We start from the raw sequence: 25,713 nt of genomic DNA, 5'->3' as shown, positions 1-25,713 counted from the left end.
AAGAAGAGACTGAAGGAAGAGGAGACAGAAGGACGAGGAGACAGAAGGAAGAGGAGACAGAAGGAAGAGGACACAGAAGGAAGAGGACACAGAAGGAACAGAAGGAAGAGGAGACAGAAGGAAGAGGAGAAAGAAGGCAGAGGAGACAGAAGGAAGAGGAGACAGAAGGCAGAGGAGACAGAAGGAAGAGGAGACAGAAGGAAGAGGAGACAGAAGGAAGAGGAGATGGAAGGAAGAGAAGGAAGAGGAGACAGAAGGAAGAGGAGACATAAGGAACAGAAGGACGAGGAGACACAAGTAACATAAGGAAGAGGAGACAGAAGGACGAGGAGACAGAAGGAAGAGGAGACGGAAGGAAGAGGAGATGGAAGGAAGAGAAGGAAGAGGAGACAGAAGGAAGAGGACACAGAGGGAAGAGGACACAGAATGAACAGAAGGAAGAGGAGACAGAAGGAAGAGAAGAAGGAAGAAAGAGGAAATAGAAGGAAGAGGAGACAGAAGGACGAGGACACAGAAGGAAGAGGAGACAGAAGGAAGAGGAGACAGAGGGACGAGGAGACAGAAGGATGAGGAGACAGAAGGAAGAGGAGACAGAGGGACGAGGAGACAGAAGGAGGCGGAGACAGAAGGACGAGGAGATAGAAGGACGAGGAGACGGAAGGAAGAGGAGATGGAAGGAAGAGAAGGAAGAGGAGACAGAAGTAAGAGGACACAGAGGGAAGAGGACACAGAATGAACAGAAGAAAGAGGAAATAGAAGGAAGAGGACACAGAAGGAAGGGGAGAAAGATGGAAGGGGAGACAGAGGGAAGAGAGACAGAAGGCAGAGGAGACAGAGGGAAGAGGAGACAGAAGGAAGAGGAGACAGAGGACGCGGAGACAGAAGCAGGAAGCTTGTGACAGTTTCCCTGAGTGAAAGTCACGAGTCTCTCCTCTCAGCTCTAATTGTAGAAACAAGGCAGTGTTGTGGAAAAAGCAAGGGGGGGGGGGGGGGGGGGGGGTCAACAACACCAGCTTCAGATGCTTCTATGTATTTCTGTGGTTATTGATTGATTATTATCTACAGCACTAACTTTTACTAATGTTTCCACATGAGGGGAACCTGAGTCAGAGATTCTCTCAGTCATGACTCAAAGGTTTTTCCTTCTATCCTCAGACACATTAACTACAGGTTGAATATTTAGTGTCTGAGCAGGTTTCATGAAAAGATGGACACAATCAGATTAATACAGGAAGTAGCAAATCTTATTTATGCTCCGGGTGAAAAGCCTGAATGGAAACAGACGGATCTCTGTTCTCTGCTTCATTCATTTCATCAAAGGAGAGTTTCAGTGGAACTCTTTGAAGAAAGTCTTCGCTAAATTTGAGGACGCGATTGTCCCGATTGGGAGGCTCCTCCCCCTCCTGTGGACAACAGACCTCAATAAACAAACGAGTCTCTGAGAGTTTGGCTCTGATGACGCACTAATAATCAAAAATGTGTTTCAACATTTCTTAAAGAGAAGAGATATAAACCCCGCCCACATCCCATGTGACCTACTTCCTGCCAAATCAATATAATCACATATAGACAATAAATAACAAATAATTCATATAGTATCCCAATAATACAAAGTCATTACACGTTTGCATCATAAAATAAATAAAAATTATAATAATCTTCTCAGACTTCATTGTTCCGACAGCGTCCGTCAACCCTCACATTTGTCAATGTATGAAAAATGTATTTCCAAATGTAAGATCTCAACCAAACAGCGAACAACAAACTACTTGCCATGTTTATTGTCGTTAGAAACTCTCAACTCTGCGCTGCCCCCTTGTGGATTTATTGCCTAAGAGCCGTGCCAATGTAAAGGTATGAGTCAGCTACACACAAACAAACAGGTGAAAACATAACCTCGATGTGGTGGAATGTGACAAACCCAATCTGGATCTGATTTGAAGTCGTGGGACAAACCCTCTAAAGAAACACCGGTGAAAACCACATCGACCACATTCCCCTGCAGCGCCACGTCCGACAGCAACAACAACAACAACAAGTGTCCTCCTCCCTGTGTCCTCCTCCCTGTCCTCCCTGTCCTCCCTGTCCTCCCTGTCCTCCCTGTCGTCTCTCTGCAGCAGCCACACTTTCTCTTTAGCCCTGTGAATGATTCCAGGCGGCTCTTTGTGCTCTTTGTGTTCTTTGTGGGCGTCTGTGCAGTAAATCAATAGTTGTTGTTGGAACCCGTCCCAGGGAGCGTTCACAGACACACCCTGATACGTTAATAAAACAAGGTGGAGACCGAAAACACCACACAAACATCGAACTGGGACAAAAACCCCTGCACACTTTCACTCTGGTGCTTTTCACAACACAATGCACAGAGGTCTCCGGTCACTTCTCACCTCTGACCCTCGAACAACCGGTGGAAACATATCGTTTTAAAGCAACAAGGGTTTTTCACATGTCTTTGGAGCGATGCATCAAATCTCAGCAGACGATGTAAACAAGGTCACTGTCACGAGGGCCTCACACCTCTCCAGTGTTTCCTGAATGGTCAGGAATCGAACCTTTGACCAGAACCACATTAAGCCACCAATCAAATCAGGGCACTTTACCCTGCAGGTGCGTCTGGGCACCAAAACAGTTTGAACATTCTCCGTCGTTATCTGCTGCCCTGACCCGGCAGAGGAGAACCCCCCCCCCCCCTGGAACCGAAGCATGGGTTTGTCACATGCAGCCTCACATCGAGTGGAGGTGCCTGTAGTGTACGAGTACTGACATATACTATATATACTGACATATACTATATATACTGACATATACTATAAATACTGTCCTGCCGGAGATGCAGGACAAGGAGCTGCTACAGAAGGAGCAGAAATAACTTAGTGCTCCTTGTAGCCTCGGCTGGAGTTAAAGTAAAAGTAGTGAGAAGTAGACAAAGAGTTGTGAAGCTGTGAGTCGTACAGCTGCAACATGTTGAGGGATAAAAAACACAAAAAGTACTAATTATTATAATAACAACACAATAATTAATAGTATTTAAACATGCATTCTTAGTTTCATTTCTTACTATATTTCCTCACACGTCTACTTTTTGTTCTTATCTTATCTTAATACAATATTGTTATTTCTCTCTCTCTCTCTCTCTCTCTCTCTAATACATATTTATTCATCTATTTAAACTACCACCTACTTTTACACAATGCACAAACACATCATAGATCCTCGTACAGTCACTGTGACACTGTACTTTACTGAAGTATTCTCAAATATTCCTCTCTGTAGTCAGAGGTGTTTGTTATGTTCATATTCTCTGTAGTTTTCTTTCATTCAACTTTTTTATTTTCTATTTTATTGCCTAATTTATTTTATCTTATCTCATCGTAACTTAACTTAAAAAGAATTTTTATTTTATTTCGTAAAAGTTTGTCATCATACAGATATTCATGACATCAACAACTTGTATTTACTAGTTTTATGTAACTCGAGCTTTTCTTTGATAGCTGCAGAAACACGACAAAGTGCTCAGCTGTGTTACTGCAGGAATGTCAGATTGTGTGTTGTGAGGCGCCCAGGGCCCAGAAATAGCAGCAGGGGGAACACGTGTGTGTGTGTGTGTGTGTGTGTGTGTGTGTGTTGAGCTGAGCCTCATCATGAGTCCTTCAGGAGGAGCAGAGGACTTTGTAATGACGCAGATTACAAACAGGTCTGAGAACAGTGAGGCAGAGGAAACACTGCTGATGATGTGGGTCCTCGACAGACAGCTGCAGACACTTTGAGTGATTCTAAACTTTGTGGAGGGGAACACAAGAGGTTTGTACTCACATGCAGCAGAGTGGTGGAGGTGCAGCTCCAGACAACAGGGACTTCTGCTCAGAAGAAGAAGAAGAGAGGATCTCGCTGCGAGCCGGCTGGAGGACGTGAAACCTGAAGCAGTTTGACAGATCTGGAGTCTGCAGGCAGAGCTGCAGGACGACCCTGGCCACTGTCACCGGAGAAGCCAGAGCCAAACCGGGGCCAAGCAGAGAAAAGTCACTGCATCACTAAATATAGAAACCAGTCACGGCTGCAGGCACACGCCCTCCTCCCCCAGTTTGGCACCGACTGGTGGATGTGACCCGGCTGAAGGTGCCGCTGCATCAGGTGCATGTGACCCAACATGTAGTTCAGCTCAGTGTGGAGCTGATCCAGAACCAGAGAACACCTCTGGTCTCCTGTGGTTCAGGACTGAAGAGACCACATCAGATAACAGAGAAGAAACTCTGAGGGTCTTATGTCCCAAACTGTGACTTACTCTGGTGTTTGTCACAGTAAAGATAAATAAACATATAGAATGAAACAGATAAATAATATAAACATATTTACGTTCATAAGTGGTAAGTGGTAAAGTCTTATAATTAGGAACCTTTAGGCTGTAAGTTGTCAAAATCACTGACTGACACAACATCTACTGAGGGTCATTTGTGCATTGTGTTATTTTTGTGACCCGAATTTCCCATTAAAACATAAATAAGGATCCTTTTAAAAAGATATAACATATAAATAAAGTTGTAAAGTCCTATAATTAAGACTATTTAAGACGTTAGTGGTCAAAGTTATTTTAATAAATACATTTATAAACAGTCTATGGGTGATATTCCACACGTGTGAACAGATTAACAGCAACGTCTCGTCCAAGAAGAAGAACTTTGCTGATGAACCACGAACACAAGTGAAAACTAAACACACATCAGAGCCCGAAGCAGCTGCGACACAGTTTCCCACCAGGGGGCGCCGACACTGAGGTCAAAGGTCACATGGGCTGGTTCACAGAGAAAAGCTGCTCGGCTAGGCGTGTGTTTGAATACATGCACAAAGTCAAACTGCATCTTTGTGTTAATCACTCACAGACACACAACGACACCAAGCTTCTAAAAGGACAACAATAAAAGAAAGACTCATTAAAATTAGTAATGTTTAAGAACTCAGAGGTCATGAGGTCATGAACAGCAGCAGAGGAACTGTTTGTGTAGCAGCTGCTTCTCACATCAGCAACATAAACAAATACAAATACATAAAACAAATAAAACAAGTACTTGTACTTGTGCTCTTTGTTTATTTGAGCACAAATATTCATTTCAAGCGTCTCCCGGCTGAAAACAAAAACCAACAACAAGCATTCAGTGGTGCATGAAAATGAAACAGCTGCAACAACATCACGAGATGTGACTTTATCAATCCCCCACGTGACCACCAGAGGTCAGCACCGCGTCGTGTTCCTGCAGACCAGAGGCGTGTGCAGGTGAAACGAACCCTGACAGGATCCTCTGTGTGTGATGAGAAACCCTGAGCTGCTCACTGTGGCCCCTGATCCTCATGGACTCTGACCCCACAGCCCATCATGTGTTTACAGGTCAGGAAGCTGCAGCTGATTGAAAACGCTGCTGCTCCAGTTGTGTTTCAGGCCCGAGATACAAATCTGATCTGTTCCTGAATGGTCCCTCGGACTCCTCAGGGCGTCTGGATCCGGTCGTTCTGTCCCAGAGTCAAACCAGTTTGAATTCTCCAGCTGAGAACTGCAGGTTCACTGTGACTCTTAGTTCTTTTGAATCACTGCTGGACTTTCCTGTCACAGACTTGTATTAAATCACATAATCACTTATCATACGCTGCACTGTGACTCTGCACTTCTATTTAAATGACTCTTTTATTGACATTTTCAATTGGACTTGATGCCTTGTTTATTTTATCTAGAGCAGTTTGAATTACCTTGTAGAAAAACACATTTAAATAAACTTGAAGTAACCAGCTGTTGGGGGCTGTGACTTTTGAATTTATTTCTTTTCCTGCAACTTCCTGTTTAGACGCCTCCTGTTTTCAAAATACAAAGAAAATCAAATGACTGAAGTCAACCTGAGGTCAATTGATGATTTCGTATTTTTATTCTTTTGATTTGCTTTGGAAAATGTGCAGATTAACAGTTTATAGCACATCATGTCCATTATAGGTCCCATGTTAATATCAGTAATTAAATAATGTAATTAGAAATATTCAAGTGTCCATAGAGAAACTAAGCATTCATACAAAATGATGCACTTCTCCTTTCTCACTCTATCTGGACCGGTCGACCCATCACTGGAGGAAACTTCTTTAAAAGTGCAAGGATGCAATAAAGTTTGAAACAGCTGAACTTCATGTGATTGTGAGAAACTGTCGAAAGCTCCAGAACGAGCTGAGCTGAGTTTCTGAGATTCTGGATGTTCCTGCTGCTCCGAAGCCTCAGAGACGCCTGGTGTGGGTCCTTACTTTAATCCAGTGGTTCTCAAACTTCTTCTGTCATGCCCCACCCTCTCCCCAGCCCCAACAAAATAGGCCAAGTATTTACATAACATACTCATGAACATTAAATCCACATTACTTTCAACAACTGTTTGTGACCTTTGTCGCTTCTTCAAAGAATTATGCCAGAACTTTGCTTAAACTCAACTTAATTGAACTACTTTTGGGACATTTATCACTACATTCCTCCATCAGTCTGTACTTTTTCCAATAATAATAATTTTTAATAACTTCAATAATAATCACTTTGTTATAAAGATGATAAAGCTCAACCAAAAAGTGACTGTGATGTAATGTTTCTAAGTGTCTTCTTAATTTGTTGGGTCTCATAGAGTTTTCAGACACTGGTCTCTCCTCATGTCCTACCACATTGACTGTGAACCCATGAGCAAGACAGGCTTCATCGTGCTTTCTTTTCAACTTGGTTTTTCCTCGGATCAAGGTCAGGTCAGAATCTTTCTCTGAGGAAATGCTCGTCAGCTGAAGTGTTAAAAAATCTCCCGTCATCGCCCTGATGTGACACAGAAGCCTCAGGGCACCAGAACACTTCTATCAGTCAGGACAGGTCAAAAGAAGAAGAAGGATTTCCTCACTGAAATGAACACAAAGAGATAAAATAATATTTTATTAATAATCAAAATCCGGATAATGGAAATCCAGCCTTTGTGTTGGATTATAATGAACTCCATGGTAATCACTGGTGTAATCCCATTACATGCACTCTGTGATTCCACACCGTGCACACTGTTCACTAATCGCCTCTCTTCCGGTGTCAGGGAGGAAGAGTGTGTGTGAGGAACCTGACTCATCCTCCTCTATGTTCTCTAATCTAACTTTAATTGCTTGGCCCCAACTTTCAACTTCACTTTTCAGGATTCATTTCCCCGAGCTGCTTGAGAGCCGTTCTGCTCCGCCGGCTCACCGCTGCCCCCGGGCCTCCGGCGCTGGTAATTTCCTGATGAGCTGCTTACTCGCCCAAATCCATTCTCTCCCGGTCTCCTTCCTCCTTCTCCTGCTGCCACTGTCTCAAACAGTCATCCTGTCGGGTGAAGCTGTGAGACATGTCCTCGCGGCTTTGTCGTTAGGAAAAAACTCACCGGCAACACAACAGAACACAACAGGACGTGGTGAAACTAATGAGACAAAGTGGCAGAGCAGGGTGGAGGCTTAGCGGAGCTCGGGGGTGAAGTCATCACAGTCGGCATGTGAGAACAGGAGCCGGTCTCCTGAGCTAATTGAGCCTGGCTGAGTGACAGCAGACACATGTGTGTGTTGTTCCCCCTCTTCCGTGTGGATGACGGAGAACAAAGGGGCAGACTCTTCTCCCAATCAGCCTAATGGACTGGGAACGAGCTGCTGGCTGAGCTGGATGGGCAGCGACAGGCAGAAGGCCCCCAGGGAGTGAGAGGTGAGCCGGGTGGGTGGTGAGCTCCTCGGCTCTTGATTGGCAGAGCGCAGGGCGATAAGAGGCCCTGGTCTGTGGCGTCAGCTCCATTAGCAGGTGGTTCAGGTGTGAGGAGGACGACAGGTAGTGTGCATGTTAAACGCCCACGCTGCTGAAGAGGAGCTGAGGAGCTGAGGCTGCAGATCCACACGTTAAATCTGTGAGAATCAAGCTGCTTCATCGAGTGTGTCACTGGACGTCAGAGTCCATACAACACGTGTCCTCCTCCAGGGACAGACAGAGAGACAGAGAAGATGAGGCTGCAGAGGAAGAAGTGGTGAGTAGATCCAGAAAAGTTTCCACGTTCCGAATCTCATCAGAATCAGAATCAGGTTCTTTCTTATTCCTGAGAACAGAGACAAGAAGCTTCTGGAGCGTTTCATCTCATCACATGCTCTTCAGCAGAAGAATATGAATTATATCAATCTGTGGACAATCTGAGTTTCTTAGTTAACGGGTGTGATGTGATTGAAAGTCACACAGGAAGAAGATAACATGAAGATTAGATACTGCACAGTGTGATATGAAAGGATATGAAGATAAGAAAAGACACAATGCGATCAAATAAAATACGTAATGATGCAAAATATATTATAATAATAGTAATAAAAGAAAACATTCCTGAATATATTTGAAGTTCTGAAATATTGTTGATGTTTTATTATCATTCCCAGTGTTATTTGTGTATTTTTGTTCCGTTTGTTTTCTTGTAGTTGAGCACTTTGTACTTTGCGTTGAAAAGTGCTGACTTGTATTTCTTGCACCACATGTTCTGGTCTGGGAGCAGTTTATTTTGAACCAGTCCGAGTTACACAGGAGAGACGTGGACCTCCTGCTCTCAGTGAGGATCCTGCTCCTGCCTCCGCTCTGTCAGTTTAATGAGTCCAGTGATCAGTGAGGTCAGAGTCAGATCTCCTCCAATCAAACAGCAGCAGGACTCAGTGAGAGAGAGCGGATCCAGCTGAGCAACATCTGGTGTGGAGCTGTGGTTCCTTCACATCTGTTTAAACGTGTCTCCTGCAGGAGGCCTGAGCTGCTGCTCTGGATTCTGCTCTGGATCCCTCTCCAGCCTCGCTCCCTCCACGCGGTGTCGGCCGTCAACCTCCGGCGCTTCGTCGGCTGCGCGGTGAGAGAGTTCACCTTCCTGGCCAAGAAGCCCGGCTGCAGGGGCATGCACATCACCACGGACGCCTGCTGGGGGCGCTGTGAGACCTGGGAGGTGAGCACACTGGGAAATACTGTACAGGCTACTGTACACAGGAGAGGGGAGGAGGGGGGAAGAGGAGAGGAGGAGAGGAGAGGAGGAGAGGAGAACGAAAGAAATGAGGGAGGATCAGATGCTGGTTCAGCCAATCAGACAGTTGCATTAACAGACAGATAGACAGACAGAGAGAGAGACAGACAGACAGAACGACAGACAGACAAAGAGACAGACAGACAGACAGACAGACACACAGACAGACAGACAGACAGAGAGACAGGCAGACAGACAGACAGACAGACACACACACACACACACAGACACACACACAGACAGACAGACAGACAGACAAGAGACAGACAGACAGACAGAGAGACAGGCAGACAGACAGACAGACAGACACACACACACACACACACACACACACACAGACAGACAGACAGACAGACAGACAGACAGACACACACAGACACACACACAGACACACACACAGACAGACAGACACACAGACAGACAGACAGACAGACACACACACACAGACACACACACAGACAGACAGACAGACACACACACAGACACACAGACAGACAGACACACACACAGACAGACGTGTTTACATCCACAGGATCTGCTCATCGTCATGGTGATGAGAATCTGTGTGAAGTGTAAATCTTGCGTCAGATTGGAGGGAGGTGGGGGGAGGGGGGAGGGGGGGGGGCAGAGATTGAAGTGACAGCACCACTTTTCTTAACAATGCCTCAAGTGCATAAAACACACAACTGGATTTCACAAGTCACAAAAAAGAAAGAAAAGGAGGCTCTGAAATCTCCAGTTTCATCTGAGAAGAATCAGGAAGCTCATGAGTCTCTGCTTTATTACAGCTGTGTGTGTGTGTGTGTGTGTGTGTGTGTGTGTGTGTGACTCTGGATCTCCTCAGGGAGCAGACTCATCTTTTCGTCTGCTCCCCCCCCCCCCCACACACACAGAGGTGGGTGTCTCGCTTCAGGACAGTCACTGCTAGAGGTCAGGGATCAAACCTGTGAACTTCCGGTCACAAGGTGGCCGTGTCAGGAGTTTTATTTTCTCACTTCCTGTTAAAATCACCTCAAACTTTTAATTCCAAGCAGATTGAGATTAAATTTCCAGAACTACAGCAACTATCATCTACCATCATCAACTACTCATCTCCATCGCCCCCTGGTGGCTGATTCCAGTGCTTTCTCCATCTGTCTAAAAGAACCATTCATCTTATCAGCCTCACACTTGTCATGTGTGTTGATGCATGATACGTTCAATATTAATAAAAGTTGAATAAATATGTGGTGCAGTGATGGTATTTGAGATATATTGGCTTGATTTCTGGATAGTTCGAGGAAGAGGAGCTGTTTGACTCTTCATCGTTTACATTAGGCTGTTATTCACTAATAAAAACAGTTTGCTCATAATCACCACAGACGGGTATAAATGACAAATTGTTAGCACGGTTCTACATTTAAAGAAAGAATATAAGATGAAAAAACATATGATGTAAAGAAAGTTTTTGTATATTATTACTTGAATCTCAGGTTTTTGTGTTACAGGAACAGGATTTCACATATTTTCCATATTATTTCTCTCCGTATAGAAAGATTCTCTCATTTTGTTTTGTGTCAGCAGTCGGATCAGAATCCTCGTGTCCCTCTCGATCCTCTTCAGCGTGAACAAGTTAAAACACATTAAAGATTAAAGATGCAGCAACGTGCACTAACACATTAAATGCATTTCCAACCTCATAAAACATTTGCAGAACCTTTTTAAAGCCTGTTTTTGCTCAGCTTGGGTGTTTTTCCTGACACATTGTGTGTTTGTGTGTGTGTGTGTGTGTGTGTCTGCAGAAGCCCGTTGTGGACGCTCCCTACATCGAGTCCCATCAGCGCGTGTGCACGTACAACGAGACCCGGCTGGTCACCGTGAAGCTGCCGAGCTGCCAGGCCCACGTGGACCCGTCCTACACCTACCCCGTGGCCCTGAGGTGCCACTGTGGAGTGTGTGTGACCAGCACCACCGAGTGTGTCACCTTCGTCTGAACCACCATCTCCTCCGTGGCAGCAGACGGGACATGGACCAGATGTTTATATAATAGATCATTAGTTTTTAATGACACACTTGTTCTGCTGATGGTTGATGAATCTGTTAAATGCCGACAAACGTCAAACCACATTGTTATTCTGCAGCTGGAATATGATCCATGTCTCTGAAGCTTTGGATCCATTAAGCAAACACACTTTTCTTCACACAACTTCTGAAAACAATACTGTACTTTTCCCCTGTGGAGTTTAAAGTGTCTTACATCTGTCTCTTTTTAAATCTATAAAAACTTTGAAAGTGTGTGATTGCTGTAATTGCTATAATTAATAATTGGCCTTTCAGAGAATAATCAGTGTTTGATGGCTGGTTAATGATGCAGCCGCTCGTTAGTGCTTAATTAACTGACCTGAGATCTGAGGCCAGACTCCCCGCTGGTTCGTCATCAGTGGAGAAAGAATCGGTCTTTATTAGGAGTTGTTATTGGTTTGATTCCAGAGGAGCAGAGTCTATGTGAAGCCTGAGTGGTCACATGACACAGAGGAGCTACAGAGAAACTGATTCCACTCAGAACTCAAACCTGTTCGTCTCTGTTTGGACTCGATCACAGATTCAGCTCTGAACTATGATTTGAGTTATGAGTGGCTTCTGATACACACTCTCCCATTAGGGCACGTTGTTATCAGTGTATTTTCCATGTTTTAATTATCACAAGAGGAAACTTCTTATAAAACTATATCGACAAGAACTTTGGGAAAAGTGAAAACAAACTGTTCAAACACACGATTCTTAAAAAGTCTTAAATTTGTCTTAAATTCTGTAAAATATGAAAATGATCAGATAAATGTATCTTATAACTGAAAAGTAAGAACATTTCATAAAAGAGTCAGCAGACGTTTCTCTAACCATTAGGTCATTAATGACAATTAGTAGAAAGATAATCATTGTATGGATCCTTCTCTTCAGGAGTCAGATCCGTTCTCTGATTTCCAGACCTCCAGAAAACCAGAGGGTCAAAGAGCAGGTTGATTAACTGAGGTCACGTCTACATCCAAACTGTGAAGTCAGGTTTAGTGAAGTAAGAGATGATGAGTCAGAGCTAAGAGTAGAAGAGTTATAATCTGGATATTAGAACGGTGTTATAACAGTATATAGGATACTGAATAACCAGGTTATATTATATGTATGCAAAGACGTGAGGAAACATGTGCATTAGTAGATTAAAGGTGAGAGTTAAAGGGATTTAAAGGAAGTTAAAGGGATTTAAAGGGAGTTAAAGGGAGTTAAACGAGTTAAAGTGAGTTCACCAACAAGTTTCCAAATGCCTTGAAAATCCTGGGAAACCCCGACAAAGCATAAAAACAGAAAACAACTCGACCGCCTCTGGAGCAGAAACCTTCACGTCAGCAGCACATTCGTTCAGTTCAGGTTCATCTGCTGCCAATGGCCACTTTCTAAAACATCTGGAGACTCAACCCCAGTTCTCTGTGGCCCTGAGCTCGTCCAGCAGAAGTTAACAAACATCTGTCTGCGTTAGCGTCAAGCAGCTTTCAGGCTTGAAGAGGAGGTGGAGGTTAATAGCAGGAACAGAGGAGAGGTTATCTGAGCTGCTCTCCAGAGACCTCTGTTATCCACAACCATCCTGACAGCAGTGACCCCCCCGCTGTGCTAATCGCTCCTGACATTACCACTTCCTCTCCTGGCTGCAGGGGAGGTGGTGGGGGGGGTACCAAAGAGGGAGGAGGAGGAGGAGGAGGAGACCGTGACACCATCCACAGAGGTTCCTCACCTGAGGTCAGCGTCCTCCTGAGCTCAGAGGAGAGACACCGGGACGTTTTGTTCCGGGTGGAACCATCTTTTTATGTCACAGGATATTCAGGGGTCACATGGCCTGTTCCTGGTGCATGCTGGGAAGTGATTCAACTTTCCATCCCGTGCCAGAGAAAAGATCAGATCCAGTTTTCAAACGGTTCAAAGCTCCGACACTGAGCAGACGACATTCAAAGTGTCCCTAAGAATCTTCTCGTTCTTTACTCCATGTTCCAGATGTTGGTTTATATATTTATTCATAAACGATGTGGCCAGAAAACATATCATTTTGTGACATCAACTTCTAAAATAGCAACATTTAAAACCTCTTACGCATCTTTATGGAAATTATTCGATCTTTGAACTGACATGTAATTTAAATAAAACTGAATATAACTGAAATAACTTTAAAGTTCATTATAACAGGGTTTCCTCGCAGGCTGCAGGTTCAGGTCAGCGTCCCTCTTCCTCTACCTGACCAGCTGCTGGTTGGGATCCAGGGCAGGTGAGCAGGTTCCCAGTCGAGCCTGAAGGGGAACTTCCCCCCCCCCGCTGCGTCTGAAAGGGCCCGACAGGCTCCGGCTGAGGTTATGAATTATACAGCTGCTCCTGCAGGGGCGTGAGGGGGAGGAGGTGAGAGGATGACGAAGCATTAAGAGAGGGGGGGGGGGGGGGGGGGAGAGAGAGAGAGAGAGAGAGAGAGAGAGAGAGAGAGAGAGAGAGAGAGAGAGAGAGAGATGATTATCACCTTTATTACCACGAGAGAGATGACGGCTAATTGGAATCACTTTCATTTTTTGCCGTGTAATCATGGGAATGATTATTGTAAAAAGTAAAATGTGATGTTCTAATACTTTAACTCATTGTTTTGCATTCTAAGAAACCTTCAACCTTTTCTTTGCCTTATTTCAAAGAGGAGATATGTGGCAGGACTCTTCATCCACCTCTTCATCACCGAGGATTAGGTAACGCTTCCACCATCAGGAGAACAACACTGACAAACAAGCAAATAAATAAAAGACACAACAGACAGTGGAGCGATAAACTGGTGATAGAGGAAATAAAAGTGCAGCAGTAGAAGTGATTCAATCAGAGGCACGGGGGGGGGGGGGAATTACAGTTATTAATAATATGACTAAGACTTCTTCTACTCTATGTTTCCTCAGCACCCCCCCGAGCTGCTGCAGAACAGACCGCCCACTGGTCACAGGTTATTGTGTGTTAAGTGTTAAATAAATAAAGTAAAACACACATTATTCAAACTGTGCAGGTCACATCATTGGGCTTCAGGCTTAATGTTTAATATTATATCCTGATGGTTTTCTATCTTTATACAAACAAACATGTAATAAATCATATTGATATTTGTGATTATGAGTTGTTTTTCTCAATGAATAAATAAATGAATAATTAACATGACTTGAAGCTTTTGTTGACTGCATTGAAGTTAGTTTTGAATATTTGATCAAAGGTCTTTTAACTTTAACTTTCAATCATATGGACCAACGATGAATTCCACAACTATTATGTCTGTTATAATAGATTCACTGTCATGTGACCCGCTGACTCCAAATCCTATCAGATTATCATTATATCAGATATTATTACTACTTTAAATAAACATATCTCTCTTTTTATTAGACTTTGGTTCGTCTGATATTATATGAATATAAAGATTTTAAAAACACAATTTGTCACCAAAGGTTTTCTAATAAACAGATAAAAACTATTGGAGCTTAATTAACAAATCAAAACAAAACTTCTGACATAAAATTCTCTCAATTTTGTTTTCATATTTGTATAAAAAGTAAAGAAAAGCTTTTGATTCAGATTCTAAAAAGGTTCTGGGTTCAATGAGCTTCAAACTTCAGAAACTGAAACTCAAGTTGAACGAGGAAGAATTTCTCACTTTTCACTTTTCACCAGCAGCTATTAAAATATATTTTGCGGGAGTCTCTGCTGGAAGCCTTTGATTGACAGGTGTCAGTTTGGATGGAAGCAGACGAGCGTCTCCTCCTCTCTCTCCGGGGAGGAGGAGGCACTAATGGGGATAAGCATGTTCTCCATCTGGGCTCTGAAATGAGTTTCAGCTCAGACTCTGGACAGCCGAGGCTTCATGTGTCCAGACGGAGCCGCAGGTGGAGACTCGTCCTTCAGGGGCCACGTCCTCCAGGGGGCACATCCTCCAGGGGCCACATCCTCCAGGGGCCACCTCCTCCAGGGGCCACGTCCTCCAGGGGCCAGGACGACTCCTCCTCCTCGGTTTCCCTTCACTTCAGATGGACCGGCACAGAAATCACAACAGAGGCTCCGACACTCTGAGGCTGCGACTGAATTCAGGGGCCACATCCTCAGACATCCTCCAGGGGCCACATCCTTCAGGAGCCCCATCCTCCAGGGGACACGTCCGCCAGGGGACACGTCCTCCAGGGGGCCCCATCCTCCAGGAGCCCCATCCTCCAGGGGACTCAGCCTGCGTCTGCTGATCAGACATTAGACGGTCTTCTCTGAACAGTTCTCCAGTTGAATGAAACTGTTCCCTGTTCAGTTCAGTACTTACATTTAAAATAAATTCTCCTGACGTCAGTGAAGCTCAGTGAATTATGGGATGTCTGTGCTGAAAACCTGCTGCTGTGTTGTGCATGTGTGAAACAGGTTCTGTGCAGAAAACGTCTCATGAGTCTTCAGACGCAGCAGTAAGAGGTGGAACGCTTTTAAAAGGACATTTTAAAGTGACTTTCAGTTTTGTGAATTCTTGTTGTTGTATTAACCTACAGAGCAGGAGGGCTCATCTGGACAGGAGGAGGTGAGGAGCCATCCAGAGAACCTCCTCCTCCTCGTGTGTCAGCTGGATACAGATCCACTCAGCTGATTGGAGACTTCAGGCTCCTCTAGGAAACAGAGCGTTTCTAAAAACAGACAGAGACGGACAGGGAGCCCAGACAGAGTATCCCAGACGGCTGTTTATTTTTCTGACACTACAGCTTAGGTGTGCAACTGTAAAACAATACATGAGTCAGTGAGGGATTTCAGTGCTGCTCCGAACCATCGCTCTAACAAAACAGTAGAAACATTCCAGTAGAAAAGAGAGAAAAGCTTTTTCCAAAGGGGCTCGTTCATTAAAATCATCCCGAGTCTGAAGACCTGAAAACGAATCCTGCAGCTCGCCTCCATTCTCTGAGACGAGGGAAACGATCAAGAATAAAAAGAAAGAATCTCTCACTACCCAGGAAATGACTTCCATCTGGTGTAGAGTCATCTTCAATAGAATTTACAGGAATCCAATCGAGCCAGAGGATAATTTCAATAAATGGAGCCCCTCGGCCGCCCCCCCGAGAGAGGAGGATTCATGTCAGTCAGACTGTACATCACCAGCATGCTAGGGGGGGGGGGGGGGGGGGTACAGGGGAGGAAAAGATGGAGGAGGAGAGAGAGAGAGGAGGAAGATAGAAAAAAGAGGAGAGGAAGAAGAAAAACAGAAAACAGAGTCGTGGGGGGGGGGGGGGGGTTGTTTTACATTCAAGTGGCAAAAAGCTGAAAAGGCCTGTGCTGTAAAGTGTGTGTGTGTGTGTGTGTGTGTGTGTGTGTGTGTGTGTCTGTCGGGCTCAGATCCCAGTTGATCTTCATTCTCTGGTGACATGAATAACGAGCGACAGGGAAACTGTGAAACTCCCGCTGCTGGTTCGAGTCCGAGCTCCTCAAACTGCTGACTCAGCGAAAATAAATTCACTTCACCGGCAAATCTCAAACTCCTCCTCCGACAACTCGTGGTTCAAAGTGTCTCAGACGTGAGGAGCCTGGAGGGCACCACTGGAATAAATACACTCTCATTTATTATTTCAACAATGTATTTGTGAATATAACAATTTCAACACTTAAGTTTTCTGATTCTGTTTTCAAATGAACAATTAATGCCGGAGCAGCTGCTGAGCTGTGCCGACACAACATCTGGATCAGATGCAGATCCAGATGTTGCTCTGAGGTTAGAAGCAAAACGAAACTGTAAAGATGTGAAGTTATTAAAATGGAATTAAAAGCATATTGTAGTGAAACTTAACATTTCAGATACTTCAGTTTTATATTATAATCTTAAAATGACATAAATTATAATGAAATGACTTCTATTAGCTTTTTGAAATTGATGATTTGTATTGACTACACGTCCAGTTCCATATTATTCCAGTGGTACACGTCAGTGCTGCAGGAACATGAATTATTATTTGAAAACTATTACATTTCCAGGTTATTCATATTCCTTCTCAAACCTTTAATCTGAGCCTGAAGTCTGAACTGTCAAAACTCTGCCAGCCTGATCTCACTTTTCAGATACTGTTATATATATATATATTTTTAAATAAATCTTTGTTATATAGGTTTATATGTTTTTAGTAAAATAGTAAAAATAAAGATCATACATCTCTTGCTGGTTCTGACTCTGAGTACAATCTGTGGCATGAAGTCGTTTTGACGAAGACTCGATTTGAGAGAGGGATTTATGTGAAAACTCAAATATAAATGTGAATATAATATAAATGTAAAACATGTCTTTGTTTTTCCTTTGAAAGATTTTTACTCTCATCATTTTAAGGTGGATCATTAGTTTCTTTAGCTCATTAACTGTCGATCGTGCTCAGTTAGTAAGAGTCGGTTCTGGGGAATGAACCTGGATCTCAGGTCCTGGATTTGATGGATTCTGAAATGCTATCCATGGAAACATTTCAACTTAAATCTGAGCGATGATTAAATCTATTTGTTTATTAACAGGTTTTGAGTTGCAGTCAAGGTGCAGCTCCATCTTGATATGATCTCAGACGGCTGTGACATCCGGTCATGGATCAAACAGCGTCTGCAGAAATCTTTGGAAGGAGAAATCCATCTGAGACAATCTGCTCAGGTCCAGAGAAAAACATCAATCTCTAAGGTTTGGTGCATTCTGGGAGTTATTTTAGTCATTAACGACTTTCGCTGCAGCCACTTTTCCTCCAGCGTCGTTTCCCAACAAGCTTCTAACGAGTCTGAGAGAAGAGACGGGGAAGTTCCTGCAGATCTGGAACAAAAGATCTGCTTCTCTCAGACGTCTGTTTAAAAGCTGAAATGAACGAGATGAAGAATTGTTCTGTGAAACTCCTGGAGAACATTTTGAGAAGGAAACCAACTGAAGACATTTCAGTGTGTAACAGTGGCTGATGGCTCCACATGCACTGTTTGTATCTCTGACCCCAGACCAGCCTGAACTCAGCCTGACAGCCTCGGGTTCAGGGCAGAGGTCGATTCAAGGGTCCAGACGAGGCGTTGGAGTCAGGACCCCTCTGGACCAGAGCCGCTCTAGATCTACATTCCAATCTCTCTAGAATAAACATTATACTAAAATTATATTTACGTGATTCAGATTTAGTCTTATTCGTTCCTGCTGCTCGTATCTGTTGATTCTTGGTTTCTAAAATAAAAGTTAGTATTCCATTAAAACACAAAGTCATAAATATGAATTCATCTGTTAATCTGGATTTTATGCAACGCGTCAGTTTAGTTGTTGATATGAATAAATTATATCTATGAAAGTAAACACTCCATCAATCCCTCAAACACATAAAGTTTATATTAAATATTATTCTCATCCTGGTGCAGCTTTTCACGTTAAACGTTAAAATGTTAAAATCCATCTGAACTAGCCTCATTCCCACTGGGAGAGAATCACATGTTGCATAGCTTAGATATGAATCTGCTGCTCTACACAAGTCCCCGTCCTCAAAGTCCAACAACCGGGGCCAAACCCTGCCTGAACCTGCTGCTGAGGTGCCCCTGGGCAAGGCACTTTACCCCTGACAGGGGATGTGCTCAGTGGCCGACAGCAGAGCCAACACTAAACTCTCGGCAGGTGAAGTGGGGAAAGTGAAGCGGGGGAGGAAACAGGCAGAAAATTCACATTTCAATAAAAAAATTATAATTTGCACAACAAGAAATGTTTTCTCTCCAAAACAAAAACCTGATTAGCATAACGCGACAGAAAGCTAAAGATTCTAAACTCGTTTTCATCTGCTGAGATTTCACGCCAATTAAAATCATTTCCCAGTCCACTGACAGCGCGGGGGGGGGGGGGGGGGGGGGGGCGTCAGTGGAAAGATTTGAGAGATAGAAAATTGTGTTTTCACCGAAGAATCACAAGAAGCTACAGGTTCTGACCAGGCTGCTCAGTGTTTGTGTTTTGAGATGATGTGTTCGATATCGAGCAGGAAGCTGCTGACGTGTCGGTCTCAGCTGTCAATCACGACCTTTCACCCAGTTTATACAGCATCAAATAACTAATTTAGCTCTTGCATCAACTTCCCATCAAGGACTGAAGCATATATTTAATGTGTTCTTTGACTTTTCAGTTTGGTCCGTGTCCCATTTGCTGACATGGAGGAGGCGGGGTTTGTGACCTATACTGCAGCTAGACACCAGGGGGCGATCAAGACGGTTTGGTTTATCTTTTCAGATATGTCACGTTGTCCATTGTTATTTAGTCTATGTGTAAAACCAGCTGAGACTTTGATGACGGCTACTGTACATCTGTGTTCTGCCTTATAAATATGCCTGTGTGTGTGTGTGTGTGTGTGTGTGTGTGTGTGTGTGTGTGTGTGTGCATGCGTGTATATTGCAGACGAGGCTGCCGCAGCGCAGGACGACGTGCGACAGCGTCTGAATTTCACAAGACCTGAAAAAGCTCGACTTCTGACAAAGATGCGATCTGATCTGTGTCGTCAGGGTTTCACATGAAGAATCACTGTGCATGTGTGTGCACGTGTTTGTGTGTTAGTATACACGCACACACACACACGTGCACACACATGCACATACATGTTCGCACTCCGGAGCATAAAACTACTCCTTCGCATGCAGCTTTAGAAAACTGATATCATAAAAAGTAGAGTATTCCATATTTTATTACTGGAGCTTCTGGCTGCGCCGCTGCAGCTCCTAATGGAATCAAACCCCCGGTGGGACGCCCGGCGGTTCAGAGCCTGTGCCTGGCGCCGGGGCCGGGGGATTACATGTCACTGTGCTGAGTGGACTTTAATGTGAACTAAACTCTGTGTCATTCCTCCAAAGACTTCCCGTCATTCCAGCTTTACCCCAAAGTGCATTCTGCCATCCCTGATTCATGCAGAGGAACGGAGGGAAACAGGAAAACCTCCTTCTCTCACCGACATGTGACACAGGTGGAATAATCTGAGTAATGCATAGACACCGGGAGGATTCTAACCACTCAAGAGTTCACCGGACATACAAACGAGGCCAAGGGCATATCCGTCATCAAAAATAGAAATTATTGTAAAGAAGCAAGATCACTAAATAATATAAAAAGGATTTAAACCAGGAGACTTCCCGTGTGTAAGTCCTCAGAGGACGGAGAGGTGAGAGCAGAATCAACTTCATCTCATAGGCAAAGAATAAAACAACAACCTTCCTCCCTCTGAATGATCCATGCACCATCGCTCAGCCGGGAAACCCTCATCCTCGTTCCATCCGATTAGTGCTACCAGTATGCAAACCCTGAATATCCACATAGTAAATTGAAAAATATTCATATGTACAGTGAAGCTCAACAAAATGTCTCTTTAAATTCCATTTGCATGCAGTCAACTGCATAATATACAGGCAATAAGTAGGTTCAGTTGTTTCTTTGGCAGGCCAGAATCCAGCTGGACATGCATAGAGAGGTATTTACAATCAACAGGAACAGGCCCAGGTCAGCGTGGGGACGCTCACGTGACCTGGAGGTAAAAGTCCGTGTGCAAATGTCAGAGAAGCCAGTTTTATTGTCTCAGAGAATCGAGACCGGTGGAGTGAGTCTCTCTGACGGAGCAGGACGAGCGGGGGACTGATGGTGGAGATCGGGCGCCGTGCCGTGAGATCCCCGGTGCTCCAGCTCGCTCCACGCCACCGGCTGAGCTCCCTTCAGAGCGCCTCGTCCTTCTCCGAGTCGGGAGAAACCGGCCTGGAAACGGTGAAAATGTCCTGACGTAGTATTTTGGTTTTAGGCGTGGCGGAGGCGGGCGGCGGCCCCGTGGACGGCCGGCGCTTGTCCGACAGCAGCTTGAGGATTTCAGCGACCTGGCTCTCCAGGGCGCCCAGACGGCCTCCCAGGGACTGGATGTCCTCCCGGAGCTGCAGCCGGGTCTCGTGCAGCGCCGCCTGCAGGGCCTGCTCCGGGATGGGGCAGAATGGGTGAGGGGGCCCCGCCCCTCCAGGGAGAGGGCTGTGGAGGAGCGGGGTGACCGCCGCCGGTGTGCGCGCCTCCCCCGCCCGGTCGATCCGCAGCTCACTCTTGGTGATGCCGCTGTCGCAGGAGTCCGTCTTGCGGAGCGGGTTGTTACTGGACACCCCGCCCTCCTCTACATCTCCACCCCCCCGAGCTTCCTGACCTTTGCCCTCCTGAGACAACATCTCCACAGAAACAGCCTTCACGTTGTTGTTGAGCCCCTCCCTCCGGGCCTCCACCGGGGCCATGTTGTTTTTCAGGCGCATCCAGCCGGTGGCCCTGGGGGCGGGTTTGGCCAGAACCGGACTGGAGCTGACTTTGATCTTGACGGCCGGTGCCCCGGCGGCGGCGCTGGGCTGCAGCTCCATGATGTCACAGTTGTTCTGCTTGGCGACAGGTTCACTGGGATGACTGTAGGCCAGGGAGCTGTGCATGGGCGTGACCTGCGACACCGTCAGCACGCTGCTGCTGAGCGGCGCCCCGTTCTGCATGGAGGCGGGGGGGCGCTGGAGGCTGAGCGGCAGGGAGTGCTGCAGGCTGGAGTGGCCGAGCTGCAGGCTGTGGGGGTGCAGGTGCTGGTGCTGCTCCACCTGCAGCTGGTTCTTCTCCAGGTCCGGCTGCGAGGCGGAGGGCGCCCCCTGGCTGCGGAGCTCCTTCTGCTGCTTGAACTTCTGGAAGAGCTTCCGCACCGGGTGGTCCTGCGGGATGGTGAGCTGCACCTCGTTCTTCGCCCGCTGCCGCTCCTCCTCCTCCTTCTTCACGTCACTGATCTTGCGGAAAATGATCTGTATGGAAACACATGCAGAGAGAGAAAGAAGAACACGGCTCTTATCAGAACACTTATCATTTCATATGAAAAGTATGAATAATAATTCCCTGTGTGGTGTCCCCCCCCCACCCGCCCGGCGCTGCACATTAATCACTGCAGATAAATCGTCTGCCGACAACAATGAGAAGAAGAGGAAGACGTGTTATTATGGAAATGTCTCCGTCTGTCCTAACTCTCTGAGAACATGTCACATTCCTCTGCAGTGCACTCAGGTGCTGCGAGGCTTCCGGAGCCGTGTGTTCGATTCCCCATCAGTGAACCTCCCACACCTCCCTCGGTATCACTCAGCCTGGCGCCAGCCTCTCTCCTGGCTCCTCTTACACACTAATTACATTAGGAATGACAGAAGTCCCTGCCAGGGGGGGTGGGGGGGGTGGGCAGCCGGCCAACCCACTGCTGATTCAAGTCTTATTCTTAAAATGAAAAACGCTCCCAATAGATCCCAACCTGAGCAGATCCCCCCCCCTCTCACTGTCCATCCACCATCGACCCAACCAACCATTTATACCTCCTGAACTCCCTCGTTTCATCCATCCACACGTCCTGCTCATCCAACCTCAACCTTCCATCCACACGTCCTGCTCATCCAACCTCAACCTTCCATCCACAAGTCCTGCTCATCCAACCTCAACCTTCCATCCACGATTCCAGGTCATCCAACCTCAACCTTCCATCCACACGTCCTGCTCATCCAACCTCAACCTTCCATCCACAAGTCCTGCTCATCCAACCTCAACCTTCCATCCACGATTCCAGGTCATCCAACCTCAACCTTCCATCCACACGTCCTGCTCATCCAACCTCAACCTTCCATCCACAAGTCCTGCTCATCCAACCTCAACCTTCCATCCACACGTCCTGCTCATCCAACCTCAACCTTCCATCCACAAGTCTTGCTCATCCAACCTCAACCTTCCATCCACACGTCCTGCTCATCCAACCTCAACCTTCCATCCACACGTCCTGCTCATCCAACCTCAACCTTCCATCCACACGTCTTGCTCATCCAACCTCAACCTTCCATCCACACGTCCTGCTCATCCAACCTCAACCTTCCATCCACACGTCCTGCTCATCCAACCTCAACCCTCCATCCACAAGTCCTGCTCATCCAACCTCAACCTTCCATCCACACGTCCTGCTCATCCAACCTCAACCTTCCATCCACAAGTCCTGCTCATCCAACCTCAACCTTCCATCCACGATTCCAGGTCATCCAACCTCAACCTTCCATCCACACGTCCTGCTCATCCAACCTCAACCTTCCATCCACAAGTCCTGCTCATCCAACCTCAACCTTCCATCCACACGTCCTGCTCAACCAACCTCAACCTTCCATCCACAAGTCCTGCTCATCCAACCTCAACCTTCCATCCACACGTCTTGCTCATCCAACCTCAACCTTCCATCCACACGTCCTGCTCATCCAACCTCAACCTTCCATCCACACGTCCTGCTCATCCAACCTCAACCCTCCATCCACAAGTCCTGCTCATCCAACCTCAACCTTCCATCCACACGTCCTGCTCATCCAACCTCAACCTTCCATCCACAAGTCCTGCTCATCCAACCTCAACCTTCCATCCACGATTCCAGGTCATCCAACCTCAACCTTCCATCCACACGTCCTGCTCATCCAACCTCAACCTTCCATCCACAAGTCCTGCTCATCCAACCTCAACCTTCCATCCACACGTCCTGCTCATCCAACCTCAACCTTCCATCCACACGTCCTGCTCATCCAACCTGAGGCGTCTTCTGTTTGTTTGTGTGTGAATGATGAAGAAGAGCCGATGATGCTGATGTCACAGGATCGAAAACCATGAACCTCATTAACCAGCTTCACTCTTGAGCCACAGATTCACGTGTCTGTGAGAAGAAGCAGGACCGAGCTTCTGATTCTCAGACCCTGGATTCTTTGACCTTCAAGCAGTTCTTCATGTTCTCACTCACACAGTCCTCTGGATATGTATTGAATTAGTTTGCAGAGATTAAAAGCTGCAGAGAATCTTACAGAAAGTCTCACAAATCTCTGAGATTACAAAACTAAGCTGCTAAACTTCTGAGTATGAAGATTGATCCGGACCTTTTTCTGTTCACCCACCTGCAGCAGACTGCTCCTGTTCTCACTCAGTGATTAAAGCGACGCACACTCACTGATTGTCTGTGGGCGCGGGGTTACAACAAAAACACGGAGGGAAGGACACCGTGTTCTTTTACCGACAGTGAGATCAAACAAAGCTGGTTAAAAATAGGAAAAGCCGCCTTCTAAGAGGAAGAGCTGAAGCTTCTTTCTCCGGGGAGACAGGAGCAGATGCAAACAGATGAGGATCTATCCAATTTACACCTGGAGGGGAAACGTGTTTCTCATATTTGACCACATGAAGACACCGACGTTTCGATGTCCTCACGATGCATGGAGCTCTCTGCAGCTGTGCAGGGACGCACTGTGACCACAACTGTAAACACAATCGTGTTGTGAATCCACGACAATGTCCCACATGAGGTGTGGGGGCGGACTTTTATTCTGCCCCCACACCTCAAGGATGTGTTAAATTAACACTTTATATTTTATTATATTATACTGCATTACATTGCATATTGCAATCTGACACTGTTAACTGTCTTGCATCTTGCATTTAACTTTTTACTTCACTTTTTGTGTCTTTTATCTATTATATATATTTTTATTTAGATATGTTTATGTCTAAATAAATGTTACTTTGTATAAATATTAGAAAAAGGGAGTAAATAAGAAGTAAATAGTGAGTAAATATATATTGTTTCTTTTTATTGCTTTTCTTATGTGTGTTGTATTTATTGTGTTTTTATGTTTTTATGTTTCTATGTTCATTGTATGCACCAATAACCAGAGCAAATCCCTTGTAGGTGTAAACCTGCTTGGCAATAAATACTTTCTGATTCTGATTCTGAGCTATAAGCAGCGAGGAGCCGTGAGACAGTGAAGACAAGAGACTGTCCTCACGTCAGTCCTCACGTCAGTCAAGACAACAGACGATGTGAAGAAGAGATGGATGCAAAGGATGGAGACTTCCATGTACAGAGACAAAAGAAAAACTAAGAGACGGAAATAAAAACAAGTCAAATAACTTACATGAAAGATTCAGACTGTAACTATTCAGACTCCTGAATAGTTATATAAAATCGTGGATATAAAATGGTTTTAATTCGAAGTCTTCACGTTCTTTAATATCTCAGATTGAAGCTCGGCCCGGACACTTGAACAGAGAAGCTCTGCTTAACATCTTCCCTCTCTCTAAACACTGTAATTTCCTCAGATCCATCACTGTGAAGACTTTGGCTGCCAGTCAGAGCTTTTAGGGCCTCTACAGAAAATGGCTTGGCGTTGCAGTAATCGCCGGCAGCAGCAACACATCTTATATCTCTGGACTCCTTTCTCTCATTTCTTCTGACCCCATTATTCTGTCCGTCTGTCTCCCCGACAGCCGGCGCTCGGGTACGGAGCCTCGCACACGGTCTGAAGTGGGCCGTCCGCTGTTCCCCCCCCCCCCCCGCACGGAACGACCGGCCGTTATGAGTAATGAAGCAGAACGGATCTGTCAGCGGCGTCTGAGAAGTGAGAAGTCGAGAGAGGAGGCGACGCAGACGCTGAACAGCTGTGAGGTCAACACACAACCCGGAGCTTTGTGTGTTTACGATTTATTTAACAACTTTAATTTGTTGTTGGAAGCACAACATAATATTGTAGGTGACATTAAAGTGTTAAAGTATAAATGTGTAAGACTTTCAATGATATAAACCGGATTACTGGTTATGAAAACAGGTCAGATCAATGGTCA

The 25,713-nt window shown here is 45.5% G+C and overlaps 3 protein-coding genes across 3 annotated transcripts in view; 2 read left to right on the top strand and 1 right to left on the bottom strand.

Moving 5' to 3' along the window:
- The window catches only part of LOC128450900 (E3 ubiquitin-protein ligase TRIM35), a 454,970-nt gene that overhangs the window by 230,402 nt on the left and 198,855 nt on the right, over positions 1 to 25,713 (top strand). The gene's annotated exons all lie outside the window — the stretch shown is intronic.
- Positions 7,598 to 11,014, top strand: gphb5 (glycoprotein hormone subunit beta 5). The gene is made up of 3 exons (XM_053434749.1): positions 7,598 to 7,704; positions 8,771 to 8,966; positions 10,823 to 11,014. The coding sequence occupies exons 1-3, from the start codon at positions 7,598 to 7,600 to the stop codon at positions 11,012 to 11,014; spliced, it is 495 nt and encodes a 164-aa protein (XP_053290724.1).
- kcnh5b (potassium voltage-gated channel, subfamily H (eag-related), member 5b) overlaps positions 20,760 to 25,713 on the bottom strand; it is a 38,671-nt gene continuing 33,717 nt past the window's right edge. Inside the window, exon 9 of the mRNA XM_053434738.1 lies at positions 20,760 to 21,848. Coding sequence (XP_053290713.1) covers positions 20,760 to 21,848 — 1,089 coding nt within the window. The remainder of the gene's footprint in view (positions 21,849 to 25,713) is intronic.

Source organism: Pleuronectes platessa, chromosome 11 (assembly GCF_947347685.1).
Source record: "Pleuronectes platessa chromosome 11, fPlePla1.1, whole genome shotgun sequence".
Lineage (NCBI taxonomy): Eukaryota > Metazoa > Chordata > Actinopteri > Pleuronectiformes > Pleuronectidae > Pleuronectes > Pleuronectes platessa.
Note: the sequence above shows the minus strand (reverse complement) of the source record. Positions and strands in the feature narration are given on the sequence as shown.

What these genes read in the sequence shown, in the direction of transcription:
- gphb5 (XM_053434749.1), top strand. Translation starts at nt 7,598, where the DNA reads ATGACGGAGAACAAAGGGGCAGACTCTTCTCCCAATCAGCCTAATGGA. An exon ending in AGGCAGAAGGCCCCCAGGGA is followed by an intron (nt 7,705 to 8,770) that starts GTGAGAGGTGAG and finishes TGTCTCCTGCAG; the next exon opens with GAGGCCTGAGCTGCTGCTCT. An exon ending in GGCGCTGTGAGACCTGGGAG is followed by an intron (nt 8,967 to 10,822) that starts GTGAGCACACTG and finishes GTGTGTCTGCAG; the next exon opens with AAGCCCGTTGTGGACGCTCC.